The 17,565-nt window shown below is 45.4% G+C and overlaps 2 protein-coding genes across 3 annotated transcripts in view; one reads left to right on the top strand and one right to left on the bottom strand.

The window, feature by feature from the left end:
- Nucleotides 1-374: 374 nt before the first annotated feature.
- Nucleotides 375-11,807, bottom strand: akt1s1 (AKT1 substrate 1 (proline-rich)). Its single transcript, XM_035398625.1, has 6 exons — nt 11,646-11,807; nt 9,692-10,760; nt 7,349-7,631; nt 3,988-4,071; nt 3,005-3,180; nt 375-2,364 (listed from the first exon to the last, which is right to left on the bottom strand). The coding sequence occupies exons 2-6, from the start codon at nt 10,091-10,093 to the stop codon at nt 2,227-2,229; spliced, it is 1,083 nt and encodes a 360-aa protein (XP_035254516.1). The 5' UTR covers nt 10,094-10,760; nt 11,646-11,807; the 3' UTR covers nt 375-2,226.
- A 2,106-nt stretch (nt 11,808-13,913) lies between these two features.
- Nucleotides 13,914-17,565, top strand: part of tbc1d17 (TBC1 domain family, member 17) — a 12,039-nt gene continuing 8,387 nt past the window's right edge. For both annotated transcript variants that reach the window (XM_035398095.1, XM_035398094.1), the window contains exons 1-5: nt 13,914-14,046; nt 15,806-15,901; nt 16,486-16,563; nt 17,147-17,258; nt 17,545-17,565. The exon at nt 17,545-17,565 is cut by the window's right edge and continues 166 nt beyond it. In XM_035398095.1, coding sequence (XP_035253986.1) covers nt 14,020-14,046; nt 15,806-15,901; nt 16,486-16,563; nt 17,147-17,258; nt 17,545-17,565 — 334 coding nt within the window. In that variant the 5' untranslated portion in view covers nt 13,914-14,019. The remainder of the gene's footprint in view (nt 14,047-15,805; nt 15,902-16,485; nt 16,564-17,146; nt 17,259-17,544) is intronic.

Genomic DNA, 17,565 nt, shown 5'->3' with positions numbered 1-17,565 from the left:
AGTGTATTGGACAACGATATGAAAACTGGAGGCATTAATATTTGACCATGTCTTGGGACCGAATTAAACATCAAGATTCTCATACATCAATTCAGAAACTTTGGTCTGCATTCGATCAACATTTGACCGTAACTTTGACTTAAAATTAAAAGCAAGGGTTACACGTTTTCCACACAAACTTTGTTTGACTAGTTATTATTTAATAATGGCTGGACTCGCCAAACTTTGTTGTGAAGAAAACATATATTTTTGCTTTCAATACTTAAAAGTTAAGGACAAATGATTGAACCGCAGCCAAAAAATTAATTATTGTCATTACTATTATAAGACACTCAATATTACACGACCTCAGAAACAAAATAACCAAAACCGGCTGATTGATTTGGCTTCTTTATTTCAAATGTACACGTACATTTAACGGCTTGAAATGTCGGGAGATTCAGCAGGCGCAGCTCTCTTCCGGACCCATCCCTCGCTCTTTCTTTCCTTTCTCTTTATCGTAGCAAATCTCTCTCTCTTTCGCAGCAAGTCGGGCTTTACGCTTTATTTCAGTCACATTAATGCTCCGCGTCGTGCGGTCGGTCCTTGTGAGTCCGCGCAGTGCTTCCTAAAAATCACTGGCGACCTCGATAAAATGACCAAAAAAAGGCTGTAACAAATAAACATCTCGTGAGCTGTATTTCCCGCCAAAAGAGTAAATTATATTAATTTATACGAATAAATCTGCTCAGAGAAAATTTCTTTTAACAATTACTTTATAAAAAAAGAAGAAAAAAAAGGTGACAGGTATTGGCGCACCTGTTTGCAATGCTGTGGCAACACTACTGAATCCTCTTCTAGTGTTTATGAGATTAGTGAGCATAATGGGGAGGAGCCGTCTCCAAGAAGACCAAAAATGGGGGATAAAAATCTTTTTTTTAAAAACATCTATCTTTTTTGGGAAATAAAATCATTTTCTCTGGGCAACTGTATTAGTATAAAAGAACGTAATTCATTTCAGCATACAATGTACAGTGCAGTCCGCAAGTATTTGGACAGTGACACAATTTCTGTTTTGACTCTGTAGTCTAGCGCACTGGATTTGAAATGAAGCAATATGAGGTTAAAGCGCAGAGCGTCAGCTTCACGGGTATTCCCCATACTGGGTGAACCATGGAGTAATTGCAGCCATTTTTATATTTCCCCCCCCCCCCAAATTTTAGGGAACCAAAAGTAATTGGACAATTGGATGCTCAGTGGCTTATTGGCCAGCTGTGTGTAGTTCATGTACAAGGAAACTAACAAAAAGTCTAGAGTTGATTCTAGGCGTGGCATTTCCATTGGTCTATGGTTGTCCCTCAATACGCGGACCAAAGTGTCAATGTTAGAGTTCTAGAGTTGATTCGAGGCATGTCAGAGTTTTTTTTGTGATTGTCTTTCAACATGAGGACCAAAGAAGTGTCAATGCCAACAAAGCAGGCCATCGTGAGGCTGAAACTGCCTGCACTTTAACCTCATATTCATAGTTTAACTTTCACTGCCATTCAATGTGCTGGAGTGCAGAGCCAAAACAACAACAAAGAATTGAGTCACTGCCCAAATATTTACGGACTGCACTGTAGCTCATTACTTGAATTATTTGAAATGGTTTTCTTCTGGTCATTTTTGTCGAGGGTGCGAGTCAATCAGCCAGGTTATACACACGTCGTCGCGGTCAGTGAGATGCGTGATAGAGTGCAGTCGGCATGGTCTCTCATTATCGCTGTTGCAAATGTATCCCACACCTCAGTCTGTGTGCTGTCAGTAAGTCTTCGTCACGGGTGTCAACCCCCAGCGCTGGAGAGCTGCAGTGTCTGCTGGGATTTGTAGTTTCCTTTCAGTTCCGGCCAATTGCAGCCTTGAGAACAGGGGGGTACAGACTCTCTAGCCAATCAGTGCCAGCAGACACAGCAAACCTTCCAGGACCGGATTCGGACGCCCATGGTTTGCGGGTATACTCTGAGAGCAGTTCACAGTCAGTCAGTCAAGTCCATGAACCCAAAGAGCATACTCTCAAGGTATCAATGTAGTGTACAACGGTCTCTGCATTAGTGTGCTCTACGGTAAGCATGTTGGTATGGAGGGGTTTACTGTATGAGGGTGTCCGTAGTGTCCAGAGGGTGTGTGTGCGTGTGTCTGTGTCTGCGTGCGTGTGTCTGTGTGCGTGAGCATGTGCGTGCGTCCTCTCTCTCTCTCTCTCTCTCTCTCTCAGTGTTTAAGGGAGAAGTCCCCCGTGTTAAGGCGGGGCCGGGGGAGTCCTCCGAACATCTCGGTGCCGTCGGTGGCTCCGGGTGCGAGCAGGGCCTGCATGCTGGCGGCGATGTGATCCAGGTCGGGACAGCCGGACTGGGGGGGGAAGGGGGGGACAAAGCGGTTAACATCACAAAACCAGACTGGAAAAAGAGTCCCATCCACATTAACGGACATACCTACATACCCCTACACCCTACCTACACAAGTGCTGACATCATCATGGTTCTGTATATACACTTACACATGCAACGTGGTCAGGCAAGTTTGTTTGCAATAAGAGAAGTGATTCAATAATGGAAAACAAGATCAGGTCTGGCTACATGAACTGAAGACGAGCTCACACAATGCAGCACCAATATCTTCGATGTGGAGTGTCTCATATTAGAGCCAGAAATGTTGAGAGGGCAGATTCAGTAGAGTATAAATTAAATAAATTGTGCGATAAACAAAAGGTCTTGCGTAAGAACGGCGTAGGTTCTTACGTTTTTTAATCCAAAAATGTTACTGCTTTTTTCACACTAGCTGTAGCCGGAAGATTTCTGTAAATCTGACCTGGCAAACTGGAGGAACATCTTGCATGGAAAATCGACTCAAGCATTGTTTGCACATGATGCCAATAGGGAAAGTTTCCGGAACATTTTATGGGTTAAAATGCATGTGTGAAAGGGGCTGGAGAGTGGGAGAATGAGAGAGGGGGGGGGGGGGGGGGGGGGGGGGGGGGGGGGAAACTGACCCGCTCTCCGCTATGGCTGTCTCCCTGTGCGGCTCGGTTGCCCCGGTAACCCCACACGGGCACAGTGACGGGCAGCGAGCGGGCGATTGACAGGGGGTGGTGCGAACGGGAGGAGAGAGAGAACTGTCCCACTGCCATGCTGCGAGGAGGGGGCGGGGCGTCTTCACTCAGCGACCCTGAGGAATGAGGGTAGACCGTAACACAACCAAATTTATTCTACCCATACCCAACCGCACTCACTGCAACTCAACCATACCCAACCGCACTCACTGCAACTCAACCATACCCAACCACACTCACTGCACCTCAACCATACCCAACCACACTCACTGCAACTCAACCATACCCAACCACACTCATTGCACCTCAACCATACCCAACCGCACTCACTGCAACTCAACCATACCCAACCACACTCACTGCACCTCAACCATACCCAACCACACTCACTGCAACTCAACCATACCCAACCACGCTCACTGCAACTCAACCATACTCAACCACACTCACTGCAACTCAACCATACTCAACCACACTCACTGCAACTCAACTATACCCAACCACACTCACCCACCTCAACCATACCCAACCACACTCACTGCACCTCAACCATACCCAACCCCACTCACTGCACCTCAACCATACCCAACCACACTCACTGCACCTCAACCATACCCAACCACACTCACTGCAACTCAACCATACCCAACCACACTCACTGCACCTCAACCATGCCCAACCACACTCACTGCACCTCAACCATACCCAACCACACTCACTGCAACTCAACCATACTCAACCACACTCACTGCAACTCAACTATACCCAACCACACTCACTGCAACTCAACCGTACCCAACCACACTCACTGCACCTCAACCACACCCAACCACACTAATAGCACCTCAACCACACCCAACCACATTCACCGCACCTCAGCCATAGATAAACACCAAACCATGCCCTAGTTTGCCCTGTCTTACCATCCGTGCTCTCCTCTTCTCCGTCGGACTCAAAGAAGGGCTCGCAGTCCCGAGAAAGGGAGTCTTCGTCCATGGAGAACACTCCTGTGGGGCACCCGGATAAAGAGTCCGAACTCTGCACCACGCTTGGTTTTTAAACACATTTCTCAACGCGTTGAATACCATGTAGAGATCAATATATCAGCTGTTGGAGTGGTGGATAATGTTTTGGTGCCATTATTTAATTTTGTTAATGATTTGAAATGATTTTTTGTTTAGTGCCTCAGTAACACTGAACATACATGTGGAATTCTGCACATCTGGTTTTTTGTAAATATAGCTTGTGTACATGGTTTTGAATTGTGTTTCATTCAAAACCAGTAAGCATAAGCAAAAAATAATAATAAACAATAATTATGCATAAACAATGGAAGAAAAAAAATAACACTGACATGAATTCTTTTTAGGCTCCCCCAGTCCTCCCTCCCACAGAGGTGAAGTGAGCACTTGTGATGTCACAGGAACCTCACTCTAAGCGCTCACTTCCATAAAGGGCAGAAGGGCTGCAGTGCCTTTGCTTGAGGCCTTGCTTGCGCACGCTCTCCTCAAACAGGCCAAACAAAACTCAACACATCAGCGCCCCGGCCTTGCACCAAGCTGAAGAACTTGGGAGGGCAAACAGGCGGGTATAACGAGGAACCAGGAAAAAGACCGGTGAAGCCTTTAACTCCAGCGTACGCTCAAACGACGAAGAGCGGAATTCGACGGCATTCCGCGTCACGCTTCGGCTTTCCGAACGTGAGTAGGACCTCAGCGTCATTCCGCTCTTCCCATAAGACTTTTGTGAGCTTATTTCTCACCCATAATGCAATGCAGGTGCTCGGCAAGCAAACAACGCAAGAGCAGAGATTACAGCACAGCGTGCCCGTGCTCACATAATGATTAATGGAGCTGAACCTGCGAGCAGTTGTGGGATAGCTGTAATAAATCACCTGCGGTTATAATAGCCCTGCTCTGGAGGTTCTCTTTGCTTTTAGTATTTTTATGTGTTGCCAAATGTGGCCAGGGAAACAAATTACTTCCAGCAAAATCGATAAAATTAATGTCGGGATGTTATTTAAACTGTGTTCTGAAAAACAGGCAACCGTTTTCCCACTAAATGTACACACTGAAATTACGCAAACTTGGTTTTATGTTTGTGAGCCGTTATTTAAGCACAAAATTAACATCATTGGTTAAACTGCATTGACGATTCATAGTTAGCTTTTCTCTTCTAGTGCCCCCAGCATTCAAATTCTAGTCAGAGGCTTGTACGTTGAGCAAATGATAGCCCAGGGAGTTCGATTAGCTTGAACCCAGCTGCTCGAAGGAGCTCCACTCATTAATGGAGTTTTTCTGAAGTCAAATGGGCAACTCGGAATGAAGTGGCAAACAGTGAAGAGGTTACAGCAGGCCGTGGAAAGAATGCATTGTTCTTTGCTAAAATAAAAAAATATCTAATGGAAGTGGTGTCTGTAAAATCATGGAAAAAAAAGGTTTGAGTCGGCCCCTCCTCTGGCTCCGCCTCCCTTGATGTCACTCAACCCTGAACATTCTCACAGACTTTCTGCTCAGCTCAGCTCAGCTCTTTCCTTCAGAAACGAACCTGAACATGGACACAGGCATGACTGCAGTTCACACAGCATCCCTTAGGGGGCGCCATCTCTTCTCTTGTGCAGGAACTACATGCAAAGAAAAGGATCCTGGGATATCTCCTTACTCCCCAGTCTGCAGAGCGACAGGCCCGGGCCGGGGGGCTGTCCCAGAGCATGCCTACCCCCTGAGGCAGGGGTGTCAGGTTTCAGTCCAGCGGGGCTGTGGGGTCCCCTGCTTGCAGCAATCAGCTGACTCATTTAAGCTGCTGATTGGCTAAAGGCCCAACACACCCTTTTTTTTACCCCTCCAACCCAGGCCTAAACTGGCTGCTGACTGAAAGGAAAGAACAAAAACATGGACTGGAGTTTGACACCTCAGCCCTTAGTGAGTTTTGTCACTTAAGTTTGGAAAATTCTGGAACATTTTGCAAGCACACAAATTTTAAACGGAAATGTCTCAGGCAGGGCTGTCAAACTCCAGTCCTGGAGGGCTGCAGTGTCTGCGGGTTTAACTACAGTCCTTTGGTGAGTCTCAGCACAAGCGATTAATTTTAGTCATTGATTGGCTAAATAGTTTGCACACCTTGTTCTCAAGGCCTTAATTGGCTGACACCAAACACCTGCAGACACTGTGGCCCTCCAGGACTGGAGTCTGACACCCCTGGCGGGGGGGGGGTTAGGGTTAGGACTCAGAACCCAGCACTCCACTGCCCCCTTCAGGCGAGAAAGTGGCTGTCACTGACAACAATAACCGAAACTGAGCACAACTGCCATCATTCTAAATTTATAAGTTGTCTCAATTGCTACTCGTGTACGCGAGGAGCCATATTACTTATATGTGCTTCTCTCAACAGTGCGCAGCTGCAAGTTGTGGAATAAAATAACATTTTCTGCAGCAATCCATTTCCCACCAAACCAAAAACGTGCCACTAACCAAGGGAACATTCTAGAACGTTGGATTACATCATTACCTCGAAATGAGGCAAGAAAATCTTCATCAGTTACCTGTCAGTGATTTAGAGTGCATCCTCAGTGAAAGCCAATGGCCCTGGGTACGAACTGGATATGATGCTGTGCTTTCTGAGTACTCCCTCCCTCCCTCCCTCCCTCCCTCCCTCCCTCCCTCCCTCCCTTCTTGCCCTCCCTCACTCACTCACTCACAGGTGAAGTGAGCACTTCCTGTCATTCTAACATGACTCAAAGGGCTCACTTGCAGTGGGGCAGGAGAAGGGACTAGGGGCTTCCCACTTGAGGTGGGGCGGGAGGAGGGACTGGGTACTTCCCATTTGCAGTGGGGCAAGAGGAGGGACTGGGTACTTCCCATTTGCAGTGGGGCAAGAGGAGGGACTGGGTACTTCCCATTTGCAGTGGGGCAAGAGGAGGGACTGGGGGCTTCCCATTTGCAGTGGGGCAAGAGGAGGGACTGGGTACTTCCCATTTGCAGTGGGGCAAGAGGAGGGACTGGGGGCTTCCCATTTGCAGTGGGGCAAGAGGAGGGACTGGGTACTTCCCACTCGCAGTGGGGCAAAAGGAGGGACTGGGTACTTCCCATTTGCAGTGGGGCAGGAGGAGGGACTGGGGGCTTCTGCTTTAGGTTAAACTGCATGCAGTGGCTGCCTCCACGCATCAGCACTAGCCTAGCGGAGCTAGCACTGGAGAAGGCCGGGCAGACGGGCGGCTTCAGGCCAACAGAGCCGTAGCGCTACACAGCCACACCGAGGCGTCGGCCGCCGGTCAGAAAAACTCACCCGCAGTCTCGTTCAGGTTCCCCCTCCTCGATTCCATGTCTTCTTCCTCCTCCTCTTCCTCGTCCTCGTCCTCCTCTTCCAACCCGGCCGGCCTCTCTCTGGCCCCCGCCCCCTCCTGGGGCGCCGCCCTGTCCCGCTCCCGCTCCCCGTTGCCGTTGGCGTTCTGGCCCGCGGCCTGGCCAATGGCGGAGCTGGAGCTGTAGATTGACGGGTAGCTCTGCGAGTAGAGCCGCGAGCTGGGGCTGACGTTCCCGGTCCCGGCCCCGCCTTCCCCTGTCAAGCCCTGATGGACGGAGAGAGAGAGAGATCGAGGAAGAGGGAGGGAGAAAGAGACAGAGAACAAGGGAGAGGGAGGGAGAGAGGGAGAGAGTGAGAAGAGGTGAAAAGTGAAAAGGGGAGGATGCTGGCTTGCTTTGCACAGAATTGTGAGACAGAGTAACTCATGCATAGCTGCACCCATGCTCTTGCCACTCCAATGAAATGCATTTCATGCATTTTACCATGACAACCTCTAAGTATCTCTAGCTAACACTGTGGGACACAGAGTTCGGGAGCAACGTCAATCAAAACTGCAGGGAACTCCAATGAAGAGGACATCACAGATTAAGAGAAACAAGACAGAATGCAGAGAGAGAAAGACAAAGAGCACCATGATGTTTGGGTATTTTTACACAATTTGGTTTCACCATGTAGAAATTATAGAACTTTTTATACGTAATCCCCCATTTCAAGGCACCATAATGTTTGGGACAAAAGGCAGCAGTGTAGCACAATGGGTAGGGAGCTGGTCTAAAGGTCACAGGTTTGATTCCAAGGTAGGACACTGCTGTTGCACCCTTGAACAAGAGTACCTGCATTGCTTCAGTATGTATCCAGGTGTATAAATGCATGCAATGTAGATTCTATGTAAAAGTTGTGTAAGTCGCTCTGGATAAGAACGTCTGCTAAATGCCTGTAATGTAAAATAATGTAAGTCGTCACAGGTGTTTCTGATTGGTCAGGTGTGTACAATTGCTTCATTGGTGCAGCTATAAGAGAGCTTTCAGTATCTAGTTTTGATTCTAGCCTTTTGTTTGTCTTGGAGTCTGTTTTGCCGTTTGTCAACATGAGGACCAGAGTTGTGCCAATGAAAGACAAAGAAGCCATTATGAGGCTGAGAAAATAAGGAAAAGACAGTCATAAAGACACAGACCAAAGCTTAGGCTTCATTAAGAGAGAGAGAGCACTGGGGAGCTCAATAATTACAAAGGGTCTGGGAGGCTAAGGAAGATCTCTACAGATTATGACCAAAGAATTCTCGCCATAATGAGGAAAAACCCCCAAACACCTGTCAAGGTAGATCAGAAACACTCTTCAGGAGGCAGGCGTGGATGTGTCAGTGACTACTGTCTGCAGAAAACTTCACAAACAGAACTACAGAGGCTACACTGCAAGATACACACCACTAGTTGGCCACAAAAACAGGATGGCCTGGTTACAGTACACCAAGTACTTAAAAGAGAGTTCTACACACATAAAAAGGTTTTGTGGACAGATGAGACCAAGATTCACCTGATGTACCTGCTGATAGCAGCAGCAGAATGAGTTCTGAAGCGTACAGAAACATGGTCTGTATTTTCTACTGTGAACTTGTGCCGTTTGGGCATTTTTGCTGCTGCACGTTACATGTTGTATCGTCTTTTATTTCCGTTCTAACATGAGCTGAACCAAAACAAATTCCAATCAATTTTATGTCGATACGGCAATAAATTACTTGACTTGAACTTGAACATCTTACCCGCTCAGGTTCAAGCAAATGCCTCCAAACTCATTGGATGGCATTTCATCCTACAGCAAGACAACAAATCACAAACATACTGCTAAAGAAACAAAGGCAAGGTACCGGAAAATTCTCGGCTGGCCAAGTCACTTCCCCTGCCTGAATACAATTGAGCATGCGTTTCATATGCTGAAGACGAAACGTAAGGCAAAGGATACGCAACAAAGTGCTAAACATGACTACTCACACCCAAACATTATGGTGCCCTGAAAAGGGGGGGGGGGGTATGTATAAAAAGTGCTATCATTTGTACATGGTGAAACCAAAATATATTTAAAAAATACTGTTTAATAGAAGCTGAGAATCTGCATTTTAGCCACACAAAAACTGCCTGATTACAAATTTTAAATTGTGGAGTACAGAGCCAAATCAAGGGGGGAAAAAAGTGTGTCCCAAACATTATGGAACTCCCTGCAGAACAATTACAGATTCAGAATGGAACAGACAGAGAAGAAGAAGACTGAAACAGACACAGCACACGACTACAAACGCCAGTGTTGCAGACAGAACCACAGCCCTCTTACCCCACGGGTTCCAGTCTCAGAGGGCGTGTCCAATCCCAGAGTGGCTCCGCCCCCGTCCCCGCCCCCACCGCGCGTCTGCCTCTGCGCCGTGAGGACAGAGGTGGAGTGCAGCACGGCGATGTCGTCCACGTAGCGCCGCGACGACTCCGCCAGCGCCCCCTGGCCCCACACGTGGTAGGAGAAGTCCCACTTCCTGCTCCCGGGCCCTCCTCCGCCACCGTCCCACTTCCTGGTGCCGTCTCCTTCCGCCGCCAGCGACCGGAACTTCTTGCTGGCGGTCAGGATGGCCAGGTCGCAGCCCGATTTCTGGCAGTAGGCCTCCGCCGCGGACAGCAGGGCCAGCCAGCTCTCCCTGTGGTTGTCCGGGATGTCGGGGTCGGAGGACTGCGTGATGCTCGCCATGACGGGGGGAACGGTTCGGGGGCCTCACCGAATTTGCTGGTCAAGAATGAATTGCTTCTCAAGGAAATGTGCAAATGTTCGCCAGGTTTTACCTGCTTAACGGAAATGACTGACTGGAAGCTAGCTTATGGGCAAGGCTCTATGGAGATTGACAGCTTCAAGTGGACAGGGCTCTCGATAAGTTCCACTTTATCACTGGTGATATGTACGGATCTGTGTCAGTTTATTTAGTTTAGTTCTACAGTATATATCCTACTTGTCTGTGAACTGCTAATCCTCGTATAGCTTTTAGTGTACACTTTTCTACACCAGTGTGTGTTCCTTGTACATAGTCATGTGTTCCTCTTCTCTTCGCTTTCGTCTGGGTAGAAAAGTTCCTGGCTTGCCTTCGTTCTCTCAGCTCCGAAACATCTAATTTAATTTACGGTTCCAAGTTATTTTCTTTGGTTATGAATTCCTTTGCTGTTTCTCAGTGCAGTATGAAAGCATTACAGTGTCTAAGCAAGTGCACATTAGTCCTTACATTCAGAAGACGAGCCTAATTACAAACACCAAACCACAATCCGGTGCGTAGACTCAATGTGTGAAGTGGCAGTGTCTATGGCAACAGAGAAGAGAGGTATAAAATCACTAGGAGAGAGACTGAAGGTTTGATGATGGATGTCACCTAGGGAGAAAAGACAATCCAAGACATTACTGCACTGATAACAGATTACCACGAGATAGATTACTACAGAAAATACACACATAGACCAATGCACAAATATTACACGGTTTGTATTCATTTTGCCCAATTGTTGCAATGCTTGTAACGAAAGCAGGTCACAAGAGAAAATAACGCTCACTCTCACTGTCTGTCGGTTTGAGAAGTTTCAGGTCACGTCCATAACACACATTCTCTGTTTATACAGCGCCGACGAACTCAAAATGTCTCTATCTTACAATAAACGCATGCAAAATTCTGTGCACAATATTGCATAATATCTGATCACGGTAATGATACTCCAACGCCATGGCTCTGAACCGGGGCCCCTGCTCATTTAATTCCGGTCAATGTCCAAGTGCGTGCTTGCAGCCTCAGTTGCGGTGAATTAATGTTCGCGGTGCATTGTATGGCATGGTCGTACTTTATGCTTACTTGCCTCGCGCGGTGCAAACAAACAACTGACTGTATTACCCCCTGCTTCCATCCCCTTCTCGCGCACCCTGTATTCTCCCTCCCCCTCAGTCTCACGCTTTTAATAGCATAACAAGCTGCACTGCCTAAGCTTTGCTACGTGACATGACGTGCCCCTGACTTCATAAGCTTTTTCACTTTTGGCTCTGCAAGGTTTGGAGTACCCGCAAAAGCCGATTGTAGATAACAATATTACTGTACTGATACTGGAGCGACGGTTGCGTCTGATGTTTGTTTGTTTATGGCAAGCTAGCTATCTGGCTAACTCGCCAGATATGACTAGACCGCCATCGCATTTCGCCGCTATCTCACACTTTACAAACGTACGACTTAAAATTATGCGGCGAAAAACTCTGGAAGTGCCTCTTTACTTACACTTAACGTGCCCTTCTTCAGTTGTGCAGCTCTTTCTTTTGCTCACTTTATTTCTTTCTGTCTCCCACCTTCTCAGCAGCTAGCTCTCTCCCCCTAGAACCACCGACGTAGCTACGTCCCGTACAGTAGCAACGCGCAGCTCGCTGTCTCCAGTTTGCCCATACGCGCATGCTGTAAAGAACGTGCGGGCTCGTTCTCGCTGCGTGAACAACGGGCGCGCTCATGCCTCATTGCGCAATGTTTTAAAAAAAATATTTTTTACATTTATTTATTTACTGTGTTCAGGTAAAATCAACGTGGAGTTGTCCTACAAAATAGTTGTTAACTGTATAATTGGTATCTGGTATAATCTGGTCTAATTGGTAAAAACACGTTTTCAACGTACAAAAATACGCAGTAAGTCACACATACAAAGTGCTATCTGTAAGTTATTCAAAGTAACTTGGCCTGTGTGTACAAGCATACAGTACATTAATGGGGCAAACATATCTCTGGATAGGTTTGTAAGATTCAACATTTATTTAACAAGCATTAATATTAATAATTTTTATATGTATTTATTTATGTATCCCCCCTCCCCCGCCCCCCATATGTATGATGTATGCGCTGTATCTATTTTACAATTTGAGTTTATTTTAAGTTGCACATATACAAGAACTTGGACATTTTGTAAAATGAAGTTGACAACCAAGTAAAAACATATCCTTTCTGGAGTCTACGTATTCATTGGGGGGTTTGAAATATTCATTTACGTGATGTCTTCTTCCTGAATGCTATTTTTGTTATTTGACACCTTGATGTGAGACAAAGTTTGAATGACCACATTCTCTTCAGATGGTAAGATGAAAATACACAGGGCCAAGTTAATTTAAATAATTTAGAAAGCATTGGGTAGCATTGCTTTGGGATACAACTTGTTCAATTTGTGAGAGCGAAAATAGCCAATTAATATTGTTTCTTGTAACATGGCCTGATTTCGATATCAATATTTTTTTTTATGGCAGGCCTAGGTTTTATCTGACAAGTTTGAATTAATGACTTATGGACAGTGCTTTCTATGTGTAAGTAACTGTCTATGTGTAAGTAACTGGCAATTTTTGTAGGTTGAAAATGTGTTTTTCTTCAGATATCATCATCCTTTTGTACTGTGTTATAAGTAACTGATAACAGTAATGCATATACATTTAGGCTATGAGACAGACATGCATACACATATATGCATGCAGACACAGACATACATTCCAGCTGAAAGAAACACAGGCATGGATTCAGTCATTTTTTCTTTTACCATAAATGACAAATGAAAGTGATAGCCCTGCTAGAAGAACACTTGTAAACCTGAACCGGTAGGCCCCTTCTTTAAAAGAAAAGAACGAGCAAACAACGTCATTAAAGAACGTCTTTTGTATTGCAAAGGCATGTCCCATTGTTTGAATCCTTCTGGGTAAAATACAGACGCACAGGGTTTGAATTACGGGGGGGATTGGGGGGTCGATCCCCCTAATTAAGACTTGGACACCCCCCCCCCCCCCCCCCAAAAAGAGGTAAAAACAACAGGTCGGGGGGTCGAAACATTTATATATCCTTCTTACCTGTAATCGTAAATATTACAATACATTTCCCATCAGTGGCGTCACTAGGGTTGGTGGTGGGATGGCATCCTATCCCAATTATTCACCATGCACTGAAACTAGTTAGTTAAACGTATTGAGAACATGCATATAAAGTGGTTATGAGAAGATCTGTGTTCATATTGTACAGTATTTTTGGCTCAGGGAAAAGAACAAAATAGAATAAAATAGAAAAACTAAATTTTTCCCAGGGGGAACCCCATGTAAAGCAGCCAGGATACAAGAAATTAAATAAACAATTTACATAAATTAAGAAATGAAATAGCATAATTTGAATTTAAAGGTTCTTATATTACATTACCATTATCACAAATCAGACTAGGGCCTACGTAATTTTAAATATATTTTGGACTGCACTAAACCCGAAATTTTAATTAGACATTAAAATGTGTATAAAGAAATATAACCTTGCTCACTTATAAGGTTAGCTCTGGTTAGCTATTTGTGGGGAAGTCTATATTAAATATGGCAGTCGGCTAAATTAATTTACACTCGATTGTGAACTCGATTGTCAAAGTGGAATTATTTACGTTGTTAGACACTTAGGTGATTATTCTGAGTGGGTGCTATCTTGACTGGCGCATTAAAATGATAGATACTACAACATGGAGCGTAATATGTCTACGGTACAAATATCAGTTCTAGTTCATGAGTGTTCTGTGGTGTATACGCAAAGCAAAGCGGAAGTGTTCTTGCGGCCAGCCGTTGCGTTGTTTTTGTAAAAGCTACGTAGTGACGAGAGAATGGAGTCGAACGGGGAAAGTCACAAGGTAACCGAGTATTTACTGTCAGTATTTTAATGTTGGTCACTTGTAATATAGTTACAAGTCAATCCCATTGTTGCTTAGACTTGAAATATATTGTGTGATGTGTGATTAACGTCCATCCTATAATCGTTTGGTATGAAATCCGTTTGGGATGGGTGGGTTTTTAAACTGGTCAGCTGTTTGTTTGGTATCGACAGGTAACTTAGCTTTTTAGCTAGCCGGCTAGCTAATGTTAGCTGACTAAGGACCAACAAAATCCTAATAAATAACTCTTATGTTATTGCTCCCTGGGCGAGTTTTTACCCTGAGCTCAGCGTTGAAACTTTTATTTTTGAATACAGACAGGGTAGTAGTCTGCTAGTATAGCTGATTCTATCTGAAAACCTTCAACAATTTTAACTCGCTAAGTTACATTAGCCACCACTGGTTTGACCCGTTTACCTTGAGGCCGGTCTTTATAGTCATGTTGTTATTGCGCAGATTATCCTTTCATTACAAAGCCGATACATTCTTAACTAATGAGTAACACGCGATGTTTTTCGAGATGACTGTACTGTAGCCAAGTTGCGCAGTTGGTTTGCGAAGGGGACAAGATGTTCTGCGCTGTATTTTTCCATTTATGTCGAATAGAAGTTCACCCATAATGTGATATATTTTGATAGCATGGCTTAGGGTTTCAGGGTGGGCTAGCGGTGTCAAACTGCTTTGGTCTTTATGTTATGTAAAGTTGAAGTGCACTGTCAGTCTGGTAGCCTATTGATTGAGCTGCCAAACGTTGCACTTGGTTGCCAAGTGTAATGCCCATATTTAAATTAAATGGCATTGCCGATGAGATGGCATCATTTTACTGACTTCATTTATTGCCTGTTAACAGTTATTCGTAGGCAGCTGACTGAAGGACGTCAACACCGTTCTAGTCCCCGCCCCCAAAGAATCGTACTCAGACCGCTGCTGTTTATTAAATAAATAAAAAAAAGAAGATAATATCTCTGTTTCTGGAATTGAGGAAATAAATACTGGCTGAATTTTTCCCTCCGAAAAATATTCTACAAGTTCCAAAATTCATTGGATTTTTCTTGCAAAATTTGACTGATTTACTTTACAGAATGCATTGGGTGGATTTATGTAGAGGTCCCTTGCATGACCTCTGTATTAATTGCAGTACTTTCATTGGCAGGCAAGGCTGTGATGTCATTAGTTATCAGCGATGTGGCTCTCCTGTGATTTGTGCGACTTGTCCTGTAGTGCAGTGTGGCCTGTAGGTGGGGGAAATATAACAATAAAAAACCGTAAAAAAAGAAAGACATTTGTAATAAGTACCATGTTCACTTGTAGGCTGAAGTTTTTTGGACCTTTTTATGTTTCAGTTGAACGTGTTCATTTTCATGTTGCTGGGGTTTTTTTTTTCTTCAGTCAGCCAGTATTAATATTTTATTCTGTTGTCTTTGACCTTTATTTTGACTGAAACCTAATGCTCCTGCTTTTGTGCTGATGTTTGGGTCAGGGTGGGATTGTGGCTCTCACAAGCCCTGCCTTATTTCTCTAGTCAAAGGCAGCTTTGCCAGTGCGACGTTGAAAACATTTCTATTTTTTTTTTTTTATGGGATGGACATTTTTAACATAACACGCATCCTTTTCGCAGTCATTTCCCCCCCAAACAGACCGGTTCCCGTGTACGTAAATAACCGGGCGTGTGCTTCAGCTGTGTGGTTGTCCGGGTTGTGATTGGCCTTGTTTTTTTTTACGGTCGGGCGCGACGCAGCTGATGTTCGAGAAGGAGGGCGTGTACCTGCACACCAACGCCAAGAGGAGCAACCAGGACACCGCCATCCCGGGGTTCATCCGCATCGTCGAGAGGGTGAGGCGGGGTCATCTGCTGGACTGGGGGTTTTACATTACAGGCGTTTAGCAGACCCTCTTATCCAGAGCAACTTACACAACTTTTTACATAGCATTTTACATTGTATCCATTTATACAGCTGGATATATACTGAAGCAATGCAGGTTAAGTACCTTGCTACGCATATTAAGCAAACTTAATATGCGTAGCAACAACAACGAAACAAGGACTCGGAAGTGTAAATGTATGGTAGTGTATGGAAATGTCACTTAGAAACTCATCCAGGATATTTTCAGATGTCCCAGAAGTGCGTGGTCTAATTTATACTGATCATCAGTTCTTTTTTTCCATGAGAGGTTCCAAAACAATGGGAGGATGGAAAGAATGTGAGAGGAGAGGGTAAGGAGTTATTTTAGGCAGAGATCCGTAGGTAACGTTTGTTTTTTGCACGGGAGTTTTACAGGGGAATAAAGGAATAGGTAAATCCACGCTTTGAGGTTGACGATAAAACTGGTTGGATCTAACGTACCACGGGTGACTTAAAGGTGAGACATCGCTGTTATTTTTTCCCTTTTTACAATTCTGTCTGTGTTCATTTTCAGGGTGGGGAGCCGGCATTGGAGTGGAGCCCCCTTGAAGAGGAGAGAGGAAGCGCACCGGCTGTGTTCTACACCAAGAAGGTAGAGTATGAATGCGTATGAAGTTCTCCGCTTTGTAGTGTGGCGCTTCGCCCAGTATGTTGAGCTGCTTTGTAGCTTGACTTAGGCCACAGGAGGAAGTGCTGCCTTCATTTGGTTGTCGCTTGTTTCGTGTAGATGCTTATTTTTGAGGTGAATGAGAGAGCGCTGGTTGTGCTGTGTGAAAGTTTCCATCTTGTCTGTGCCCTATTTTCTGCCGAGTCTGCTGGGGACTTCTTTTTTTTTTTTTTTCTCTCTTCGGGCACAATGTTTTGTGAAGGCATTCAATCCCACTTCGAGTAATGTGTGTGTCGCTTCATAAGATCCTGTTTTCTTAAAATCACACGGCACTCAAAGGGACTGCGCTGTGCATTTAACAAAATACCTCATCATTTTTGGTTAACTAATAAGAACTTCCCTTGTCAGAAAAAAAAAAACTGTTGACGTCAAGTTAAAATCTCATATTGAAGCAGCAGGGTTTCAGTGCGGCTGTTTGAGGGTTATAGCTCAGTCTCCCCTGTTCCTTCCACGCTAGACGGGGTAAGGTAAGTGATGTGTGCCGCCATCTTGTCTGTACCCTCGACAGGATGGAGAGGGAGGGGAGGAGGAGACGAACTTTGACCCCGGTTATGAGCCGGACTGGGCGGTCATCAGCACAGTGAAGAGGGAGCGAGACCCCACCCCGGTGCGGGAGACAGGTACTGCGGCGCTACGCGGTGCTAATGGTGCTAGCGGCACTAAGGGTGCTAATGGCGCTAGTGGTGATAATGGTGCTAGCGGAGCTAATGGCACTAGCGATGCTAATGGCGTTAACGGCACTAGAGGTGGTAATAGCGGTAATGGTGTTAATTGCGCTAGCAGCACTAACGGTGCTAATGGCGCTAGCAGCTCTAACAGTGCTAATGGCGCTAACAGTGCTAGTGGTGTTAATAGCGCTAACGATGCTAGTTGTGTTAATGGCGCTACCGGCTCTCCTCTCTGCAGGTCAATGGGGCTCGTTCTCCC

Source organism: Anguilla anguilla, chromosome 17, assembly GCF_013347855.1.
Source record: "Anguilla anguilla isolate fAngAng1 chromosome 17, fAngAng1.pri, whole genome shotgun sequence".
In the NCBI taxonomy this organism is placed as follows: Eukaryota; Metazoa; Chordata; class Actinopteri; order Anguilliformes; family Anguillidae; genus Anguilla; species Anguilla anguilla.
The sequence above is the reverse complement of the archived record's forward strand: the minus strand, read 5'-3'. Positions and strand labels throughout refer to the sequence as shown.